A 24,527-nucleotide genomic window follows, 5' to 3' on the forward strand; every position below is an offset into this window, starting at 1 on the left:
GACAGGATTCACAACACTTTGGTTTTTTTCTTCTTAATTCATTATTAAGGCTGCGGCAACACCAGAAAAAATTGGAAAAATCTGAGAGAAATCCAGAAGGCAATCAAAGGAATCAAAATCTATTAGACATTCATTGCTAGATTATATGTAGAATTCTACCCCCCAGATATTTTACTCTTAATAGAACCCAGTGATGTGGAATTGGGGGGTGGGGGGTGGGGAGGGAGGAACATGGAAAGAACTAACTAACCTTCAGTTAACATGTTGAAGATAATACAAAATGTGAGCCACGGATGTTTAGCCACTGTTGCTGAAAAGCAACCTTTTTTCCCTTTTCTCCAAATTTCCACAGAGGGTCCCAGAGCTCATCTCTGATGACATAATTTGAATTTTCGGGTGCTTGGGACTCTTCACCGGCCTCCAATCTGTGCTTCTCCTGAGTCATTCACTGTTCCAGTCATAAAAGGGAATAGGGAATTTAAAGTTTCATTTAAAACCACTAGACATACAACCACTATGGAAAATAGTACGGAGGTGCCTCAGAAAACTAAATATAGAACTACCATATGACCCAGCAATCTCACTCTTGAGCATATATCTGGACAAAACGTTCCTTGAAAAAGATACATGCACCCGTATGTTCACTGCAGCACTAGTCACAATAGCCAAGACATGCAAACAACCTAAATGTCCATTAACAGATGAACAGACTAAGATGTGGTACATAGACACAATGGAGTACTACTCAGCCATAAAAAAGAACAAAATAATGCCATCTGCAGCAACATGGATGGAACTAGAGACTCTCACACTAAGTGATGTAAGTCAGAAAGAGAAAGACAGATACCATATGATATCACTTATATCTGGAATCTTATATATGGCACAAATAAACCTTTCCACAGAAAAGAAACTCGCAGACTTGGAGAACAAACTTATGGTTGCCAAGGGGGACGGGGAGGGAGTGGGATGAACTGGGAATCTGGGGTTAATAGATGCAAACCATTGCCTCTGGAATGGATAAGCAATGAGATCCTGCTGTATAGTCCTGGGAACTATATCTAGTCACTTATGATGGAGCATGATAATGTGAGAAAAAGAATGTATATATGTAGGTGTGATTGGGTCACTTTGCTGAACAGTAGAAAATTGACAGAACACTGTAAACCAGCTATAATGAAAAAAATAAAACTCATTAAATAAAAAAATCAAAAATGTTTTTCATTATTACAGAATAAAAAATAAATAAATAAAACCTCTAGACATCTCACACCAGATCCTAAATTACTATAATATACTCTGCTCCTCTATCAGACATGCTGATTCCGAAAAATAGGAGACAGGATTATATTAGCAAATATAATTTAACATATACATGAACACTAAAGAAGAGAGTTACATAAATATAAAATATATCAATATAATACATATACACATACAGGAAATGTTGGTGACTTCACCACTAACATGGACAAAAATATACATATATTTATACCACTTTCTTCCTCACATCCCCCCAAATCTTTAATCCTGGAAGAAAGTTTAAAATGAACTGAGCTAACTGAACTATGATAGCAAAAACCAGGGTAGGGTCGTATGGATTTTAGCGTAGGAAAAAGCAGCCTTCTTCCTCTACTCAGCTACAAAGAATTTAATCTAAAGCACTGTGATGATAGCTTCATTAATCTCTCCAAAAACAAACAAACTGCTCTTCGTTTGGGCTCCGTCATTCCCCACCTTAGTGTAACTCATACGAAGAAGGGCTCAGCCAGACGGCTACGGGCAGGCCCCCGGCCTGAGCTTTCCCAGATGATTTGCACAGGCCAGAATGACAAGCGAAAAGGCGTGACTCATCTTGAAATTCAGCTATTATAACTAACTTGTAAAGGACAACTTTTACCTGCCTAAGTACCCTTCTCTCTTAAAACTTTAACAACAAGAAACTGGTAACCGTATTAAGCAAAACACCTACGCATTTTCCACATCTCTCTGCTCTCCGGTGCCAAATTTTAACATAAATGGGTAGAATTAAATGTAGCTGATAGCTTGCCTGACATAATTACATGTTGTGTTTTACACTGCTTCAAAACGGATACATTAAAATAATCCAGTCTTGGCTCCCACCCACTAAAGTCAATAAAGGTTATTAAAGCCAACTGCCATGTAAATGCACCCCATCCCAGCGTGAGGAACTGTCAAGACAGGAAATGCAAACATTCAACAGGACCAGGAGCCACCTTTCTCTTCTAGAAGAAAGCAGCAGCAGCAGCAACAACAACAACAACAGCAATGAAAAAAGCAGGAGGAAATTTCTCTCCAGGATAGAAATCACCCATACCTCTGAAAATGTTTATTCTGGAAACTCTTCTAGAATATTTCTAGTGGATTATACCAAATTGACCTTTCCTTTCTTAAGGCCAAAAGGAAATGAATAAATGCCATCAATTTAGAGGACATCACACCTAGCATTCTTTTCTGTATCTCTGTGAACTGGATAGTGTTCAAACATTTTTATAGGTAAAATAAATGTCAGTTTTGCAAAGCGCGATATCAGACCCTAAGAGACAGATGGCCTATCCGTTGCATCTCTGGCTACAGCAAGCTTCGTTCACCTCACAGGACAGTTCGGCTTTTCATATATATATATATATATATATATATATTTTTTACCCAGAAAGCAAAGCTCGTACAGTTTCTTTCAAATGGTAACGCTCTCTTACCCTGAAGAGTCTCCTCATCCTATGCTAATCCTGGATGTGGGGTGGCGGCGGGCTGGCTTTAAAAATAAAATAAAGTAAAAGAAAATACAAATATTTGAATAGTGTCCTCTGTTCTAATACCTTCCTGAAGAGAAAGATGAGAAGAAAGACGAGGCTAAAGTCCTGGGTTATACGAAAGGGTTATGTTGCTTTGGGTTTGATGGCTCATAAATTCATGAGGTAATATTCAGGGAAAATGTGATATTTTATCAGAATGTCATTCAAATATAAGGTTTAACATTTACATCACAAGAGCCTGCCCAGGGTAAAACTATCCTCAGGGAGGGAAATGGCAAGAATAAACAGTGTGATAAAAAAAAAAAAAAAAAACATGGTGCTTGCTTGGATCGGGGGTGGGCAGTAGAGGCGAGGGGATTTTCAGACAGCTGACTAAACTTTTAAAAATATGTGACTGGTTATGACATGGGAAGCAATTATCATTAACAGAAGAGCATTTTCCGTTCTTCTTCTATATCCTACCTGAGACTACGCCGTCCGACCACAAAGGGAAAAAATGAACACAAAGACAGAGAGAAATTACAACCCAAGTCTCTTCCCTGGTACCAGGGCTGTCAAAGGTTGCTTTAATCATAAGCAAAAGGTGAAAAGTAATGTACATATTGCCTGAGGTTTTTTTGTTTTATTTTCTCGCCAAAAGAGATCGATGCTATATTGCAGAACAGACAAACTACATTCATTAGAGAAGTCGTTCCACCACACACACACACACACACACACACGATTTTACAATTCAAAAAATGGATAACGATGGAGAAGAATCATTTGTCTAAAAGGATAATAATTCTGAGTCATATATTCCCTGGAAGCAAAGTGAGTACACTCAGAAAGGCCGTTTGGATTAGTCTAATTCTTCAGAATCAAAATGTGCACCAAACACTGCACTTTTTTATGTTAAATTGCTGTTGAATTTGTTAACCCACAACTGATTTCCTGTGTTATGGAATCTTGGAGATTACAGCTAACTTGAAGCAACAGGGATAATTCTTGACAGTTAATGGTAGATTTGTCTGCATTTTCCTGAAAGGCTTAGCATTTGGGGGCCTCAAACTGGTAGCTCAACATTGCCCCCTAATGGTTACAACTGAAAAAGATAGGAGGTGGGCTAGTACCAAAGTAGGAATTTAACCAGCCAGGGCCAGTGCCACCCCCCGCCCCCACCCCCCGAGTACACAAATACCAGATGGCACTGCAAGAACAGCCACGGACTGTGGACTTTTCCAATGATTATTCTCTTCTGTCTCTTCCAACAGCAAAAGTAAATTATTATGAATTTGTAAGAAGTCATTAAAAAAAACGCTTGAAGCAATGCTTACATTTAATTTAGAAGTGCCATTCTTTTTATCTTGGCCCAAACCTTCACTCCACTGATAAAGATCATCCTGAGACTCGCTGAGACACTAAGGCCATTGATTTCACTCAGAACACTTAGTAATGCCACACCACCCGCAAGGAAACTTGCTCTGGAGAGTTCCCAAGACTGCTCTTCTTTTCGGTCTTTTTACACAAGAGTTATAAAGAGAAGATATTCTATCTAATATGCCATTGCCATCAAATTAAGAAAATACACATAACGAAATCTTTTACGGGCATTCATAATGAACATCACTGGTAAGCTCCCAAAACCAAAGATTTTGCTGAAAAAAAAAAAAAAAGAAAGAAACACTTGAACAAAAGCAATTCACAAAATAAAAATGTGGACAATATCGGTGAGGTTCCTTTCTTATTTGTTTGCCAACTCTAATTCATAGGATTGTCAAATTATAATCCCAAAGTCAAGCTGCTGTCTTAGGGTCAACGTTCAGCAAGTAAAGAAGTTCTAACTCAGGTGTCAATGGATGAAACCAGAATTACACAGTGAAAAAGAAATTCCATGGAACTGAAGCTGTCTTTATGTATCCATCCCATACAATGGAGCATACTCTACATGGGCTAATTTTAGGAACCGAGAGGAAGTTTCAGCACAAACTTTTTGTTACCTCCAACCCAGTTTCACAATGTCCAGTTTTTCACTGATTCATGTCTTTAAAGAAATCCACTTTTGTGATACTATTAGTACACTACAAGGATTAGAACATTCCTCCCCCTGACATATATCCATGAAAAGCCATGGTTTAAAGATTTGAGGAAGTGTCTGGAAAGCAAGGACTTCTGGATTTCTTGACCCAGACGTTCAAACTGAGGCCCCTTCAAGGTTGTGTCTTGCTATTTTTATTATTACAAAATAGGGATTAGCCACCCCTACCCATTTTTGCAAATTAGTTCCCTGTTCTCAGCACATCTCCAAGTCTGTGCAGTGGTCCTATCCCAAGAGTTTAGCAGGCTTTTATCACTTTTCCACTACTATTTAAAGGAAGAACGGTGAGGTGGTGCAGACCCCAGAGCCAGTCTTCCTGAGATTCAACCCCAGCTCCCCTACTTTGTTGTATGACCTTGACGAAGTTAGGTAAAGCTTTTGTGCTTCAGTCTCTTGCCGTGTAAAGTGGGGGGGAAAAAATACCTACTTTATGGAGTTGGCATAAAAGTTAAAGAAATATACATACATTTATATATGGTTTTATATATAAACATAACTGTATACATTATACATAGTTATATATAAACATACGTAAACATAACTATATATGTTATATACATACAACATATATAAATTACATATCACATTAGGAACAGTGTCTGGTACTTAGTAAGTATTTGCTATTATTACTATCATTGAAATTGAGATTTCAATCAAGGCCTCCAAGTGGCCTCAACTTGCCTTCCTACTACATTTCCCCTGAATTCCATGCTTGGGTCACACTGCACTTTCCCTCTTCTGATCTTGTTTCACAGTTCCTGGAGCCTAACGCTTCTCTCTGGATGCCTCACCTGACCCTCCTCTCCCTACCCGAGGGCCCCAAAAGTCATATCTGCTGTTGCACGACAGCCCCAGCTTCTAAATTTAACACTCCCTCCTCTGAAAGGTGCCCTTTTTTTTTTTTTTTTTTTAAATCTCCATTACAGGATTTCATTTTAGCTAATGTAACACCTGGCTATGTTCATGCTTCTCTCCTTGTTCAGCTGAACGGAGTGTTTAAGAGCACAGGCTACAAGAGCCAGACTGCCTGGGTTTCAATCTCGCTCTTGCACTGACTCTGTGACCTTGGGGGAGACATTTAATTTCTCCAGGCCTTGGTTTTCACGTCTATAAATTACGGTTCCTAACAGGTTCTGGACCTCATAGCACTGCTGGAAGAACTTTGAAAGTTAATACAGGGAAAAGCCCTTAGTATAATGCCTGGTACATATAAAAATGCAAATGAAGTTTAGGGATTCTTGTTTCATTGTTCGCATCTTCACTTCCCAGCCCTTGTCCACACAGCACCACCCACGCAGGAAACGCTCAATAAATGTTCTTTGCACGGAACTGAGCTGGTCCTGACAAAGTCCTGGCTGTTCCCATTACCTTATCAAGAGTAACCTGATGCGATAATTTAGAATAATTAAATATGCATTTACCTATGCAAATTAGGCAGCCGAAGCTTAACAGAGCCCACTATCCAGGAAAATCCAGTCCCCAACCTCCCGTACTTACCGCACCTTCCATCTTCTTCCAAAGCTCTTCCAGCTGAGTCATGGGTTGACACCACCAATCCGTGCACTTTTTGTATCGATTGCCTTGAAACCAAAACTGTCTCAGCCACTCAAACTCGACCTGGGGATCATAAAGACAAGACTATGGTTAGACGCCCCCGTGATGGACAATCGAGGACGATAAACTTCGTTGGCTCAATTCTCCTCCAATTAACTTCACAGCCGTAGGATGAGAAAAGGTGAGAAAAGCTCAGCCTAACCAGTTTCCAATAAACCTTGGAGTCTCTGGAGCCTTTCTGCAAAGTCAAGAAGAGAGTAGTCTGAAAGCTTAGTGAGACAACCCAGGGCAGGAGGGGGAGGGGGTTTCCTGTCACTTTCATCCCTCAGACGTGAGAAAACTATAAGTCAATCGACAACAAATCCTGAGATCCTAAAATATACAGCAGCCTGCACTGTATATGATGGGAAAGATATAATCAAACAAAATGTGTTTTCATGAAACATCTTTATTACAGGCTCGTATTAAGAGAAAAGCACGGGCACATATCAATTTTAAGTTTCTTAGATCTAACATAAACAAAGAATTTACCAATGGGCCAGGGGGAGCTGGTGGTCATGTCAACTTATATAACTGTACAACATAAAATTAATTATGGAGGTACACATGAAAACTACAGAGCCATTCAAATTGTCATTTTCAATTCAGTCAAGGCCAATGACAATAGGTGAAAAGAACAGCCGACACACTAATAATTTCTTCTCCTTCCTATAAACCAACAATGGTAAACCTCTATTGTTTGCCTCCCTAGCATTTGTCCTGCCTTTCTAGCCAAACCCCACTATTCCTTTGGCAACCCATTTCCTTCCCCAGTCTCAGTCCATGTGGTCTGGGTAGAGCTCCAGATCTAATGCCTGGCTGGAACATGCAACCCAAGTCTGAGTCAACCAGCCTATCACCTTCTTTAGTCAAGAACTGGATTTAGTGGAAACAAGCATAATGTTCAATCAGAATAAATCTTGAGAGTGTCAGAAGATACAGGAAGAGGATTCTGCAACCATTTTGCAGGATGGGAAAAATGGAAGCAACACAGTAGGAAGCACTGCAAGACGAACAGATAAAAACCAGGCCCTGGTGACATCAACTGACTCTTTATCAAGCTATTCCTGAAGTCCATTTTGCTTAAGCCAATTCAGATTGAGTTTTCTGCTTCCTGCAACTGAAATAATCCCAACATACGAAGATGAGAGGCTGAGTAAAGCTTTGAAAGAGTACAAAATCATTTCCTGTCTAGTCTCTACCACTCATCCTTGACTTGAAAATACAATTGCACTGTCAAAGTACAACTTCGTTCATCCCAAAGCTCTTTTTACCTCTGCCCTCTAAAGAGTTTTCACAGCTTAATGTTGGGTCAGTTTAATGTTCGGTCATCTGGCTTTGCTAAAGCAATCATGTTCCACACACAGGCACAGAGCTATTATAATCTTTACCTGTTACCACAAAGAATTTTCTGGTTTGTTTATCCATATTGAACTTTCTTCAGGCAAACAAAAGCAACTTGTGAAGATTTAACAATGGTGAAAATGGCTCAAATAACTAACCTGAGAACACCAAGTCCTATGAAAGGGTTTTAGTTTACATTAACTAAATGTTTGTTTGATATGTAGAACTGATTGCAGTTAAAGCTGTTTAAACAAAACAAAACAAAAAGAATGTGGGCAATATTCAGACAATGGTTGTTAAACCTTATCTATGGTATTAACAGACAGTGGTTAACAGAGGGAAACTTGACTGCTTTGAAAGGAAAATGAATACGGGTGTAGTTCAACTTCTCTGAAGATACAGGTTTAACAACATTATTTATTACAAGGGGAAAAAAGGAGGTCTATTTAATAGATTTCGCATGAAATGTGTTCGTACTACAGGAACAGCCTCTCAGCGAAGCATCAAGCCCTATTTAGAGAGAGTTGAAAACGTTTTTCTGTCTTTGGGCTGGTTATTTCCTTTATGAGAACAAAACACATAAGCCTTGGCAACCATGACACCCCAGGAAATGAAACAGATTAGCATATGTAATTAGCTCACTCAGTCAGTCTGTAAAGGTACCACCAAGTCTGAGTTTCAGTAAATGAAAACTCTGAAGCAAGGAGAGGGCATACTTGGAAACCTGGCTATTGGGCAAAAGAGCAAAGAAAAACTCTCTCATTTTAATACATTATGACTTTATCGTCTCCCTTAGATGCCCAACTCTCTTGTGAGGCAGAGAGTGTCACAATTAAGATTAAGGGCTCTGGGAGATCCCTTCATGGCTCAGCAGTAACTAACCTGACTAGTATCCATGAGCACACAGGTTGGATCCCTGGCCCCGTCAGTGGGTTAAGGATCCAGCGTTGCTGTGAGCTGAGGCGTAGGTCGCAGACGCGGTTCAGATCCTGCACCGCTTTGGCAGCTACGGCTCCAATTGGACCCCAGGCTGGGAACTTCCATATGTTGCAGGTGCGGCCCTAAAAAGACCAAAAAAAAGAAGAAGGGCTCTGGAGTCAGTTCGGAACTGGGCTCCATACTGAGGAGCTCTGGCATCTGTAAAATAAGGATAATTACAAAATAACCACATAGGTTTGTGGCGAGGATTAAGTGGGTTAATAATGAACAGCCGACCATATGCCAGGCACTTGCTAGATGCTAAGAATACAGACTGAACGAGGCCCTGAGGCCCAGCACTTACTGTCCTGAGGAATCGCACAATCCTATGAAATTTTCTGAGCCAGAAAAGTTTTAAGATCCATGTCGATACACGTTCACCCCCGCCAGAGGCCAGTGAGAAAAAGCTCAATCCTGAAGACTTATTCCCAATGGAGTTAGTTTTTTTTCCCCCCATGCGTTGGGAGTATTGCCCACGAGATACAATCTTTGTGAGCATCAAACCCCTGGCATGCATTTCAGTCAACTCCGTAATCTGACTTTTTCTTTTCAATGTCGTGGGCCAAAAATATTTACAGGATTTTAATCAAATGCTATCCTCCCCAGCTCTCCCACTGCCAAGAGAAGCAGTTGGCTCCTTCCTTAAAATGAATTAAGGAAGCAAAAAATATTTCCAGCTGCTTGATTCAGTTTGAATTACCAAAAGAAAAAAAAAAAAATGTGGTCCACTCCCCTGGCCCACACTGTGGGGATGGGGGATGGGAAAGGAAAGCTGGAGGGGCGGATGCAGCACAAAAACCTAAGGGTCAAGATGCCAACAGAATGGAAGCCTTATTACTTCAAGGCTTAAAAAAAAATAAATATAGGCGTTCCCGTCGTGGTTCAGCAGAAAGGAACCTGACTAATATCCATGAGGACGCAGGTTTGATCCCTGGCCTCGCTCAGTGGGTTACGGATCCAATGCTGCCATGAGCTGTGGTGTAGGTCACAGATTTGGCTTGGATCTGGTGTTGCTGTGGCTGTGGTGTAGGCTAGCAGCTGTAGCTCTGATTCGACCCCTGGCCTGGGAACCTCCATATGCTGCGGGTGCAGCCCTAAAAAAATAAAAATAAAAATAAAGAAATCAAGCTTTTAAACAGAGTCTCGCCGTATTGACTGACTGATAATATTCCAGCCCTGACATGGGAGGGTCTTTATCCCTTCTCCAGAGTATATACCTTCCCAGGAAGCTCACAGCTTCTGGAGTTCTCTCCAGGTGCTCTTGGCATTCCTGATGCTTGTAAACCAAACTCCCAGATTTCAGACATGCACCTGATAGAAATCCACAACTATTCAATCTTTTGTGCCATGACCATCCAAAGATATGTAATGGTCAGGGGTGAGCCGAGAGAGCTTGCAGGATCTTAAGGGTCTTCTGAACCATCCGAGAGAAATGAGAACATGTTCGCCACAGTGTTAGTTACACAGCTGTGACCCATAGAGACGTCTCTAAAACCAGCCTAATTCACCCGCCCCTGCCTTCTTCACGGAAGAGTCAAAAAAGAGGTCAGTCAAGAAAAGCTTTCATTCTAGAAATGTCTAGAAGGGGAAGCACAAACAGAATGCAGCCACCTACCTGAACCTTCATCACTGAGGCACTGGGGAGCAAAGCGCTAACGATTCCAATGTCATATTTCTGAACCAACACAGGACCATAGAGTTGGAAGTCATTTCTGTCACTCTTACAGGTAAGCAAATGTCACCTACTTCTGCCAAGTTAGTCTGGGTCCTTGATTTGGTCCAAGGTCAGTGTATGCATTTCCCTTGAGATGTGGGGCTAATACGCCCACTGAGGTCAATGTCGCACTGTAATAACTGAAATAAGTTATTTCGCAGGGAAAGACATTAGACCAGGAAGAGATGTGAAGGTCCAGTCTACAAAGAGCTAACCTATGAAAGCCCTTCTTTCACAGTAGCTCTAAGGAAGAGGCAGGTCTCATCAGAACCAAAGGAGAACCAAATGGTGACCTCAAATAGGACATTCTCCTGGGGGAAATTTACTAGGTAACAAGACTGAATTCGACTCTTTTTAAAAAGAAAAACAGACTACTTAATAAACACAGAGGAAGAGTCTGCTTACACCTGACCAAAAATCTTTTAAGCATCTTAAATTGGGAAAAAAAAAAAAAATCTTCTTAAGGTACTCAGTTCCAAACCTTCAAGTCCCCAAATTGCTTGGTTAGAAACCATCTAAGATAAGGAACACCAGCTACTTCTTGAGCCATACTGCCCCAAAGTCTGCAGACATAAACCCAAGGGCTTCATCCTATAACTAGTCCAGCAAAGGCCCAAGGCCTTTAAGAAAGAGGAAAGCAAACAGTAAGAACCGCAGGAACAATTATGAACATTCCCGCTCTCACTCAACAAGAGAGCAGAGAAGACAGTGACTGTGCCAGCTTTTGTGGCGAAAGAACTGTATCTGATGATGTGCCCTGACATACGGAATGGCGTTCAGTCTTAAAGGAGCTGACCTTGAAGAATCAGAGATTGGGGTGGTGGAGAAAACCGGCACACACGCTAACCTAGATTCAAGATCTCGCTGTCCAAGCCCAGGCTGGCCTCAAGGGGCTAAGGTTTCTCGTACATCTCCGCCCTCCCCCTTCCCACACAGATAATAGCAAACACAGCCGCTTTCTGAAGCAGATGGGTTCAGATGACAATACTCTCCTGTCAGATACACAGTGTGATTTTACAGATGTCCCCCTGCCCATCACAGTCAGTGACCAAAGAAGGCCAGAAAGGACAGGGGAAAAAAACTGCCCGTATCCATGCTGAAGAACACACCCATTCTGTGAGCCTGGCTCCGACACCTGCACGGTTCATCCAGAAGGCACAGCAGAGTAAGGCAGAACATTGTTAACCGCGTGAGCTCGCGGGACCTACACATGCTTGTCTTTTCTCAGGTTCTAGCTCTCAGCAATGTCTCCAGCAGGGACTGATGGGAGAGAACATCAAATTTGTGAAACACTGACACATGGGATCCACACCCACAGACTCTAGAATCACAAATAATTTCATAAACAAACGGCAAGGCAACCTACTCCTAGGGTCTCCCCTCAATTACCATCAGTACTTGCTGGAAGATTATCCCTCATGGGTCTCTTATATTTCTTTTTCTTTCTTTTTTTGTTTTTTTTTTGGTTTTTTGTTTTTTTTTGGTTTTTTGGGGTTTTTTTTTTTGTCTTTTTAGGGCCACACCCATGGCATATGGAGGTTCCCAGACTAGGGATTGAATCGGAGCTACAGCTGCTGGCCTACGCCACAGCCACAGCAATGCAGGATCCGAGCCGCATCTGCAACGTACACCACAGCTCACAGCAACACTAGATCCTTAACCCACGGAGCGAGGCCAGGGATTGAACCTGCGTCCTCATGGATACTAGTCAGATTCGTTTCTGCTGAGCCATGACGGGAACTCCAGGTCTCTTGTGTTTCGATGAGTCTTGCCTTTTGCTTCAGACTCTCATTGCAAGGATGTCTCTGTAGTGAATACCCTTGAAAGTTAGAGTTTCTCCCTCCAGAACAAAGGGCAGGTTTGCCAACAGACTTCAGCATCAAGATATCTCTTGATCTGGAGCAAAGAACAGGCATTCTTACTACCTATTATAAAAGAGTCAGGTTCCCTCAGCCCAGCCAGGCTCCTCTCCTAGAATGCAACTCCTCCACCTGCACAGACTATCTGACCCATCACCCTGTGAAAACAGAAGCTTGCAGAACTGGCACAAAGATGTGGATGCCCTGGCTACTGCTACTGTTGTAAGTAACGAACTGTCCTTTGCCACTGGCTGAGAAGCCTCGTCCTTACAGTCACAGCGCAATGTAGCCGATTAACTTGTCAGCTTGCCAGTAGGATAGAATCTCTGTAGTTCTTGAAAGCCCTTACCTCGTTGTGGATTTCTTCTCCTTGTTTCAAAACCGCAGGCTCCAAGGATTTCAAAGAGACTTCACCACTGTCGGCCTCATCACGGACATTCTGCAGGGCCAACTGGCAGCGCTGTAAGATGTAATCCAAGGTTCCCGTCGAGCACTGCAGAGACACAACCAGCCCCCAAGATGGTAAGCGGACTCCAAGTGCACCGTGCCTCTCTTCCCAAGGACGTCTATCCCCCTTCCAGGCACTCACCGGTTGCCCTCAGCTCATAACTTAAGAATGACTAGAGTAGCTGTCTCCATGGGCTCTGTGCTGCCAGCCTGGCCTCACCTGGGCTACTCACTTTGCTGCTTTTTATTACATGGGCCTCATATCTCTAAAGCCCAGTTTCTATATAAATATATACTCAACACAGCACCCAGAGCTGAATCCTACATATAAAAGAAATGTAATAAGTAGTTATTGGAAGAATATCTAACGAACCAAAAAGTCAAAGACAGCGACATGATCTCAAGCGCCTTGCACCTAACAATGGGAGAGAAAGGTAACCGGACTGTGGAACTGGTTCAAAAACACACAGAAGAGCAAAGGCAGAAAGAGAAAGAAGTGGAAGTTAAAAACACAGGGCAAAGGATTCATTTTCCTTTTCTGCAAAAAGCACACACTAGACAGATCCAAGTCCTTGGCAGAACAGATTCTTTAAATAATGGAGAATATGGGGCTCATGCCCTCGAGGCATGTTCAAAGGCGTAACTTAGTACCTGGGTATCAGCAAAGGCACAGATAACTAGTCCATCCTTCTCTGAGTCTGTGGGAGCAAAACAGAGGTCAAATGGACAAAGTCCCTCTTTGAATGAGCATATGTCAGAAAAGAAGAGGATGCAGGTGGAGCGTGCATCCGTTTGTTTGGATAATGACATGATTTCCTAGAATGATAAAAAGCAAGCTATAAATATCCTTTAGACCCAATGAGGGGAATGTCTCCCCAAAGTACTTTTATTTTAATATTTAGCATTTAAACGGATCCCTTCAAAATAACCTTGAAGGCTAATCCCCTGGTACAAAAATTCTTTGCACAGTTACTGCCACTTTATACAATGTGACCTGAGGATGCCTGGGGAGAAAAAAAAAAAAAAAAAAAAAAGAACAGTTTTGGTGCCAAAAACAGAAGCCTGACTAATACGTATTTTCATATGAAGATCCCAAAGCACTAGGAGCAGAAGGGCAGCCGCTCCGATTTGCCACAAAGAAAAAATTAAAAAACGGAATTGAATTACCACTTGCTTTTGTCCCACAGGCACCCTTACATTTTTTTAATGACATGCTGTCCAGAAACATTTTCTACTTGAGCCTTTACTTTCCCAAGTATGGAATTACCTACATAAGAGGTAATTAACTGAAATGATATCTACCATAACAAAACACACACACACATACACACCCACAAAACCCCCACAAAATTTCCCACTAAAAAGGGACCAGTTATATGAACAATGGTGGAGCCATACTTGTAACCAAAGAAAAGGAGGAGCGGTGGACACATTCTTCTTCTGGGTGATTAGAGTTCACCTGATGTAAAGAACTTAAAATCAGGCCTAGGGGTTTTTTTTTTGGGGGGGGGGTTCTTGAGACATAATTCACGTGTCATAAAACTTACCCACCTAAAGCATAAAATTCAATGTTTTTTGGTATATTCATGGAGATGTGCAATCATCACTACAGTTTATTTTAGAATATTTTATTACTCCAAGAAGAAGCCCTGTACCTTTTAGCGGTAACCCCCTCCCATTCTACCAGTCTTCCCAGCCCTAGGTAACCACTAATCTGCTTTCTGTGTCTACAGGTTTGCATACTTTGGATGTTTCATAGAAATGAAATCAAACAATATGTGATCTTTTGTGACTGGCGTCTCTCACTTAGCATATTTTCAGAGTTCATCCATGGTGTACATGGGTCTGTTCCTGGCTCCTGTTTATTGCCAAGTAATTACTCAAGTGCATGGATTCGCTGCCTTTTGCTTATCCAGTCACTGGGGGATGAATCTTTGGGCTGTTTCCATTTTTTAGTTACTATGAACACATGTAAGTTTTCATTTCTCTTGGGGAGATACCTAGGCATGGACTGACTGGGCAATATGGTAACTCTGTATTTAACCTGTAGAAGCAGCAGACTATGCTCCAAAGTGGCTGTACCATTTTACATGCGCTCTAGCAATGCATGAGGCTTCCAGTTTCTGCACACCCTCACCAACGCATGCTACTGTGATTCTGATTACAGCTATTCTAGCAGGTATGAAGTGATATGTCACTGTGGTTTTGATTTGCATTTCCCCGATGACTAATGATGTTGAGCTTCTTTTCATGTGTTTATTGGCCATTGGACTATCTCCACCGGAGACATGTCTATGCAAGACCCTTCACCTTTTTAAAAAGTTGGATCATTTATCTTCCTAATCACTGAGTTGTAAGAGTTTTCTAGATATTTTAACTATGGGCACCCTGGAGGATATAGGATTTGCAAATATCTTCTCTCATTCTGTGAGTTGTCTTTTTCACTTTCTTGATGGTACCCTTTGAAGCACAAAAGTTCTTAATTTTGATGAAGTCCAATTTATCAATTATTTTGTCTTTTTAGGGCTGCACCCTTGGCACATGGATGTTCCCAGGCTAGGGGTCAAATTGGAGCTGGCCTATACCACGGCCACTGCAACGCCAGATCCGAGCTGCATCTTCAACCCACACCACAGCTCACGGCAACGCCAGATCCTTAACCCATGGAGCAAGGTCAGGGATCGAACCTGCGTCCTCATGGATACTAGTCAGATTCGTTTCTGCTGAGCCATGACAGGAACTCTTTTTTTTTTTTTTTTTTGATTACTCATGCTTTGGGTATCATATCTAAAGAAAGTTCCCTACTCTAAGAATTGCATATTGATAAGTAATTATCATCAAGGCTTACTAAAATAAACAAAACAAAAAGTGCAGACTAGTATGGAGACTACCATTTATATTAAAATTGTTAATTACATATATGTTTGCTTACATAGGTATTAAATGAGAACAAAAGGAGAACAAAAACCTGCTAACATTGGTTTCCTCTGGGGACCTCACATTGGCTGGCGTGAGGAAAAGGAGACGATAACTGTGTACTCTTGGGTCCTTTTTGAATTTTGAACCATTTGAATAACTATCTATTCAAAATATAATTACGTATACAATTAAATTTTTAAAAAAACAGATATTCTGTGTTGAATCTCAAGCACATTCCATCACAATCAGAAAAAAACCTAAAATCAAATAAAGGTCATGAGTCATCAGGCATAATCTAATCACATGCAACCAAAACCTGAATAGATTGCTTCTCTGATTAACGAAGATGAAATTTAAAACATCATTTCCTTAAGACAATCTGTTTCCTACATATTGTGAAGAGGCAGAAAATAGAAAATCATTTTGTTTGGCACAGAAAAGACATCTAATTTAATGCTGTATGAAGAAAAGGACGTTTGTAGAACAAGTGAAGATGATAAAGTTGCATGGATTTTTCTCCTCTCTATATTGAGGGAGCCGGTAATGTTAACTACAGTGTTGGGAAAAAATCTTTTCCCGCTTCTATTATTGAAAATAATAATATAAGATGAAATTTAAAGTTTTAAATAAGATAAAAACATAACCCTGCCACTCTATCCTATTTTAATTATTTTTATTGCATGTGATTCTTCATCTACACACAACTGTAATCAGTATACACATATCAATAAATATGCTGTTTCTCACTGTTTGTAGATAAGTACTCAAAAAACTATCACTTTCAATGCTGCTCAATGAGGTGGTAATAACAATTTAATTAGCAAGTCCCATAATATAAAGGCATTAAGGTTCTATCTTATTTTTCATTGCTATTAATCATACCAGATAAACAATTTTTTATATCTACTTCTTTTCAATTATTTCCCAGGTGTGATTCCCTAAAACTGTTAGGAGATCAAAGATAGGAATATTTTATGATGTTTTATACATAGCTCCCCACAGAGATCTCAAAAACACATATATACCACTTAGAAAAACTACCAGAAGTATATAAATGCACGATTTCACTAATACTTTACTGGCAATGAATATTATCATTTTTGAGTTTGGGTAGAAATATTTTGGAAGTATAGAAACAAAAGTTAACCCTAAATGACGATTTTTTTAAAAAATTACTTTTAACTTTGAGGTATTTTTAAAGCCTCTATGCACAGGATCATATATAACAGAATCAGCAAACATTTTCCTAAAAGGCCAGATAGTATATATTTTAGGCTTGCAGGCCATAAAGGTCTGTGTTCAACTACTTAACTCCACCATTATAGCTCCAAAGCAGCAGCCATAAACAATATGTAAATAAGTGAGTGTGGCTGTGTGCCAATAAAACTTTATTTACAAAAACAGCTAGCTGATCCACAGGCCAGAGTTTGCTGATCTATAATACAGAAAGCAAGACAGTTGAATCATTCACATTTTATGTGTCTAATTAGCAAAACATCATGTAGCTTAAACTGAAGCAGAGATGATATAAAGAATACAGATTTGAGATAATGTTTTTCTCCTAACAGCATCAGTATACATATCTACCTCTTTATTAAAAGTTAATTAATGCTCAAAAATTTGCACAAATGTTAGAAGATGCCAATACAGGTGTGACTAAACAGAGAAAGCTAAATCTCCAGATATGCTGAGAGCATCGCTACTCTAGTAATGTTGGTCCACTTGGAAAAAGGAAATAAGGCCAGAGGGGTTCTGTTCAACCCGCATTCTGAAGGGCTCCCTAAGGGAACTGCCATGTACATGGGTATTTATTAGAGGAAGTGGAGAAGGAAGAGTTTCCTGATATCTCACATGTTTTAGTTCCAAATTTTCATCTGTCTGCTGGACCTTTCCGCTTGGCAGCCCCAACTCAGTCTGTTCCAAACTGAACAAACTAGAGTTCCTGTTGTGGCTCTGCCAGTCAAGGACCCAAAACTGTCTCTACAAGATGCAGGTTCAATCCCTGGGCTTGCTCAGTGGGTTAAGGATCCAGCATTGCTGTGAGCTGCAGCAGAGGTCACAGAGGCGGCCCGGATCTGGCACTGCTGTGGCTATGGTGTAGCTGCAGCTGCAGCTCTGATTCCACCCCTGGCCTGGCAACTTCCATATGCCGCAGGTGTGACCATAAAAAGGAAAAAAAAAAAAAAAAACCTGAACAAACTATTGTCTTCCTTTGACGTCTTAGATCCCTGTTTCTCCTTACGGTGATGTCTCTCCAAATCACCCAGGCTTGAAACCTCAGAGTCACCCAAGAGCCTGGCACATGACAGGCATCCAATAAAGAGTCAGTTGGCTACTTGTTCATTCATTTGTTCATCTATTCATTTATTCATTAACTCATTCATTCATTCTTACAGTTCTCCCTCCACTTCATTCAGGTGCCAAGTATGACACCATGTCTCCTGCATTAGTCAAGGGAATTTCTTCATTTTTTTTTTTTTCCTGTTGCTATTACCTTAGTTCAGAATGGCAGGTTTAATTGATGTCTCTATCATTTTCACCTTCCTAAAGATATACTATGTCCCTACCATGATAAATAAATCATCAATAACCCCAAGCTGCCAAACAGAAGTTAAAACATATCGAATCTCATATCTGAGATCTTTCACAATCTGGTTCCATTCAGGAATCAGCCTTTATCTGCCAACACTCCCCAGCCGGCATCCTGGAATTCAGTCAAAGCACAACCACTTGCTATTCCCCTTGTTTCCCTGCCGCAGCCCAATCACCAGATTTTCACCTTGAGTCCTAAAACTAAAATGTCCTAAAATCCTCTCACCTAGAGTTCCTATTGTGGCTCAGAGGGTTAAGAACCCAGCACGGTCTCTGTGAGGATGAGGGTTTGACCTCTGGCCTGGAATAGTGGGTTAAGGATCTGGCATTGCCTCGAGCTGTGGCTCAGAGCCCACATTGCTGTAGCTGTAGCATAGGCCTGCAGCTGCAGCTCCCATTCAACCCCTAGCCTGGAAACTTCCATAGGCCATGGGTGTGGCCGTAAAAATTAATTAATTAATTAATTAATTAAAATAAATTCCCCCCATCCCACATGTTCACATCTTCCATGAAGCCTTAATGATGTTTTCTGCTCTCCTTCTGGCATTCTACCTACGCTCAGACTATAAGCATTTTGAAGATACCTAACATGTCACAAGGGCCTAAAAGAATAACTTCAACATCAGGAAGTTCAACACAAGCTTGCAGAATGAATGAATGAACTAAAATCCCTCCTTCTAATAGTAGCTTTCAATCAAGAGCAACTCTTCCCGTGAAGACCCTTTGGAGGCTCCATGCCTCTTGCTTTATTACATACATTCAAGTGTATAAATGGAGACCGAACAGCCTTCCACACAAAGAGCTTTGGTTTTTCTGAACTGAAAAGAAAGTCACTACTAGCAGTAGTAACAGTAGCAGCAGCAGCAGTAATAATAGCAGTGGTAGTAATTTAGTAACAGAAGTAATGGCCAACATCCTTGGAACGCATACTCTATACCAGCCCCTGTTCTAAAGGACTTATGTGTATTAATTCATTTAATCCTCACAAGAACTCTCCGAATTAGATTATCTTCATCAAATGCATTTTCCCAAACTTCTTATTCAGCATTTGGCACCAGCCCTTTGAACACAGCACTAGTCATCCTGTCTACTCTTCCGGCTTGGATGAGGAAACACACAAGGATATACTTCAGTAGCCACGTGCTCGAGAGAATTCTAGCTAGAATGACGAATGTCTGTATCATTTTGCATTATACAAAAATGAAGTCTTTTTGCGTACACTACAGAGCACACGTTAGATGCTCTACAAATGCTTGTTCCCTCCTTCTTGCCTTCCTTCACTCCTCCCTCCCTTCCTAACAGAATTCACGTTTAGGGCTCAAAGATAATTATTTGCGTTTTTATTGATTTCGTACCTTTCTCTCAAACCCAAAGGGAAGCTCAACAAAGCGAGTGGCCATAACTGTCATGTGATGGCTTTCTCTCTCTCTCAAGCCTCTAGTACTGCTGGACACAGAACAGGAACTCAAATATGTAGATGAACAAGAGAATGGGAGAGAAGAAAGAAATAAGAAAGGGGGGAAGGAATGCTTGATGGGCTTGTTGGCATCTTGATTCAGACACGTGTACCCTCTCTGCCATCTAGCAACATGACCAGTCCACTAGAAAAGCTACTTAAATACGAAAAGACACGATACTGCCGTATAGACTTGCACGGTCTCAGGACTGAAAAAGTCTTGTGCTTGTGTTTCCTGCCACTTTCTTGTATCCCTTCTGCGCAACTTTCACATGCTGGTCCCCCTGTAGTACGATGAAAAGTCAAGCTATAAAAGTGAAGCACAGATAACAAGCTTGGACACAAGGTCAACCTATCATCCTTTTCATGATCAGTCCCCTGCTCTCTGGAACCCTTCTTAACGGAGCACACAATACTCCAGGGTGACTACTAAGGGCTTTCCTCATCTCTCAAGTTTCCATTCTAAACCAGTCTAATCAGCTGACTATCAGCCACTGCAAGTGGTGGCAGAATTTAGCAATAAAGCCTGGGTTAGGAACATGATTGTGGAGCTCAGAAATTCCTTGGCACCGCTGTAACTTTCTCCTTAATTTACATTCACATGCCCAGAAGCCTGACCCAAAAGTTAAGGGAAATGTAAATTCTCAACCATCTGAGCCCAGTCACAGCGAACACGTGCACAAGCACACAAATCTACCCTATTTCCTTCTGGCCATACCCTGCCCTTGACCTCGACAGATAAAAACCCCTTAGAAAATCTCTAACCAGCAACACCTGCCCAGGTGCCCTCGCGCTGGCACCTTCTTCAAGAAACATAAATCCGAAGAAGCAAAATATACTTATCCTATGCTGTGGGCACACTTTTAAAAACTGGATCCAACATAAGTCAAAGCGAAAAAAAGCAAGTAAATAGAGGCTAAAGTCTAGTTAGATGGAAGCAATTTTCCTATCAAATATTCTTCCAAAGTTCTATGATAAATTGCTCAGTCAACCACTTCTGTCACATCCAATTAAGTTTGAGTCACATTTTTATTTACACTTACCTCGGCCACTCGGTGGGTGGAACTAAACCGGGGTGGTAAACCAGCCAAAACACAGTGTTGGTGGGTGGCATTGAGATCATCTGCAGGAAAAATACCAACAATTAAAAAGAAAAAAAAAAAACCCACCCAACATGCACTTACTATTCACTAAATATGATTTAACCAAAATACAAAGTAAACAGTAAGCCCACCATTCAAGATGAACAACATTAGCCAAGGAATTAACAATTGCCTGGTATTCTTTAAACCATTCTTTGTAAGTAGGATGACTTCATACACATACATATAGTCACATAGTATAAAACCAATGATGGTATAAAACCATCAAAAACCATGACCTCTTTCAATAGCGAAAAAGGATGTTATTAATAATTATTCCAGGATAAGAGATTTAAACCAGGATATATGGTTACTCTACTTATTTGTAGTCTTATGATACCCACTCACCACTATTTATGGATTGAACTTCTTTCTCATGATATATTGAATCCTATCCATGCCTTTAAAATGAGCCAAAAATTCTTTCACATTATTTGGTGTTGAACATCTTTCATCTGAAAAGCTACCTCTCTCTCTCCCCAATCAAAGTATCAATTTTGCCCTAACAATTTTCCAGGCAGCAAACCAACCGATTCAGCATGTTGCAAAGCCCTGGCTCTCAGAACAGAATTCAAGCCTACAGATTCACAACACAAGAATGGAGTAGGTGGTGAATTCATCAGCTGAGGAATATGCCTAAAACCACATGCAGTGGGAGAAAAACCAATGGCCAAGTTCTTGTGTATTCTAAGAAATGATGACAGATGGGAGGCAAAAATCTGTATCATTTTGGCTTAGGACATCACTTCCTCTCTTAGAAGAGAACTGAACTGCTCCCAGAAACACAAGATTTCCTATATAAGTAACAGAGGCTTCTTAGCAAGATGCCAAGAAAGACAATGACTTAAACCAGAAGGCAAGATGACCATACCCACTACACATCTTCAAAAACAACCTATAAATTTGTCTCTAAACACAGGAAAGGAAATACAAAATATGCCAACTGCAAGACTCCTGCTTATGGACATTACAGAACAACCGTGACAAAGTTTTCCTTCTTACCTTAAATAAATACAAAACAGGCCCAAAAAAAAGAAAAGAAAACAAGGATTTCTGACACAGGAAAACAGAGCATGATATGACCCCAAAGAAGGGAGAAAATAGGTGAGCCCTACAACTGCCGTAGCTTACTAGCTGAAACAGTTTCAAAGCCTCAAAGCAGGGAAGGGGAAGTCAGAACTCAGAGTTCTCAATGTTCCCTCTTGCTGAGTTGTGAAGACAGAGATTAGAGTTTAGGAAGGCCAAGGCAACGAGGATTTGTCAGGCAGAAGACTGGAGCAGAAGAACTTGCACATGGAGAGTACAAGTGGACATCCCAGAAGTGTTCCTTCAAGCCTTTGGCTAAGCACTGATCTGTGCAAATGTGAATGACAACTTGCCACAGGGAGGAAAATAAGTGCCAGAAAGCTGAATGCTGGATGAATCTCAGACCTCACATGGGGCCAGGAATTCTTTGTGTTCTCAGCATCCAGAAGAGCTCCTACTACCAGAAACAATAGTTAGAATCTTTAGAAAAGCACCATCTTAGTAGTCGGGCTAAATAAATCCTACATTAAAGGTTGCCCTGGATCCACCTAAAAGCTTAAAAGTAAGCCTCAAAAGGACCCAAATGATTTCAACTAATTTAATTATTCACTAGAGCAAAGTCCAACATGATTTAAGAGTATAATAAAATCAGGCACCAACAAATAAAATTTGCTATATCCAGATTCCATTCAAAAAATAACAGAGAGAAATGAAAGATATATAAGATATATACATATCTTTCTTTTCTTTCATATATTATAAATAAACAAAATGAAGCTTCTAAAGATGAAAACTATAGTAAATGAAGTAAAAAATCACACTGAAAAAGAGTAACAGCACTTTAGACACTGCAGAAGAAAAGATGAGTGAACTAGAATACACAGAAACAAATATCCAAAATGAAGTGCCAAGAAAAAAAAAAAAAACTATAAAAAAATAAAAGAGCATCCATACACTATGAGACAATGTCAAACAGTTTAACACAAATGTACTTTAAGTCTCAGAGGAGGGAGAATGACAGGAAAAAATATTTTTTAAAATGATGACCAAAGAGAAAAAACAAGAACAAAGAACAAGGGCAACAAATAGGAAACAAGTAAGATAGATATTAACCCAGATATATCAATAATCACTTTAAATGCCAATAGCCTAAATATACCAATTAAATAAAGAGACAGGGAGTTCCCATTGTTGCTCAGCAGGTTAAAGGAACCGCCATTGCCACAAGCTGCAGTGTAGGTCACAGATGAGGCTCAAATCGCGCATTGCTGTGGTTGTGGCATAGACCGGCAGCTGCAGCTCTGATTCGACCCCTAGCCTGGGAACTTTCCTATGCAGTAAATGCAGCCCTAAAAAAAAAAAAAAAGAAAAGAAAAGAAAAGAAAGACAGAGTAGATGAAAAAATAAGACCCAACTATATGTAGGCTCTAAGAAACTTACTTGAAATATGAAGACACATACAGATTAAGAGTAAAGGGATAGGAAAGATATATTATGGAAATACTAATAAAAAACAAAGCCGGAATACATATATGAATTTCAGATAGAGCAGAATTCAAAGCAAGAAAAATTATCAGGATATAGAGAGACATTACATAATGACAAAGGGGTTAATTCTCCAAGAAGATGTAACAATCTCTAAGGTGTATATATCTTAAAAATAAATCATCACAACTTGTGAGGCAAAAACCAATAAAACAGCAAGGAGAAACAGAAAAATTCAATATTATAGTTAGAGACTCAAACACCCCCTAACGTAAGTGAACAGATCCACTGGGCAGAAAATCAGTAAGGACATAGTTGCACTTCTTGAATCATCAATCAACTAAATGGACATCTATAGACCACTTCACCCAACAACAGCAGATTACACATTCTTCTCAAGCTCATGTGGAGCATTCATCAAAACAGATCACATTCTTACACAAAATTCACACCTTAACAATTTTTTAAAAAATAGAAATCATAGCAATGTTTCCTCTAAGACCACAAAGGAATTAAACTAAAAATCAGTACTTGAAAGTAGCTGGAAAATTCCAAAAATACTTAAAGAACAAACAACACAGTTCTAAATAACACATGCTCAAGAAGAAAGCACGAGACATTTTAAAATATTTTTAATCAAATTAAAATAAAAATATAACACAAAAATTCATGTGATGCAGCAAAAGCAGTGCTAAGAGGAAATTTCACAGCATTGAATGCATATGTTGGAAAAGAAGAAGGATCCAAAATCAATAATATAAGCTTCTACCTTAGGAAACTAGAAAGAGTAGAGCAAATTAAATTGAAAGTAAGTAAAATAAAAGAAATATAAAAATTAGAGCAGAAATTAATATAATCAAAACCAGAAATCAGTAGACAAAAATCACTGAAATAGAACTAGTTCTTTGAAAAGATCAATAACATCAATAAGCCTATATCCAGGATAAGAAAAAAAAAAAGATAGAATATACAAATTACTAATATCAGGAATAAAAAAGAGGATATCACTATAGAACCTATGCACTGTTAAAAGAATAAAGTAATATCATGAACAGACCTATGTTCACAAATTTGATAACTTACATAAAGTAGACCAATTCCTTGAAAGACATAATCTG

At 40.1% G+C, this 24,527-nt stretch overlaps 1 protein-coding gene across 1 annotated transcript in view; it reads right to left on the reverse strand.

The window, feature by feature from the left end:
- The window catches only part of FTO (FTO alpha-ketoglutarate dependent dioxygenase), a 389,974-nt gene that overhangs the window by 209,827 nt on the left and 155,620 nt on the right, over positions 1 to 24,527 (reverse strand). The window contains exons 5-7 of the mRNA XM_047789791.1: positions 20,800 to 20,879; positions 12,692 to 12,835; positions 6,352 to 6,471 (exon numbers count right to left, since the gene is read on the reverse strand). Coding sequence (XP_047645747.1) covers positions 6,352 to 6,471; positions 12,692 to 12,835; positions 20,800 to 20,879 — 344 coding nt within the window. The remainder of the gene's footprint in view (positions 1 to 6,351; positions 6,472 to 12,691; positions 12,836 to 20,799; positions 20,880 to 24,527) is intronic.

This window comes from Phacochoerus africanus, chromosome 8 (genome assembly GCF_016906955.1).
Source record: "Phacochoerus africanus isolate WHEZ1 chromosome 8, ROS_Pafr_v1, whole genome shotgun sequence".
Taxonomy (NCBI): domain Eukaryota; kingdom Metazoa; phylum Chordata; class Mammalia; order Artiodactyla; family Suidae; genus Phacochoerus; species Phacochoerus africanus.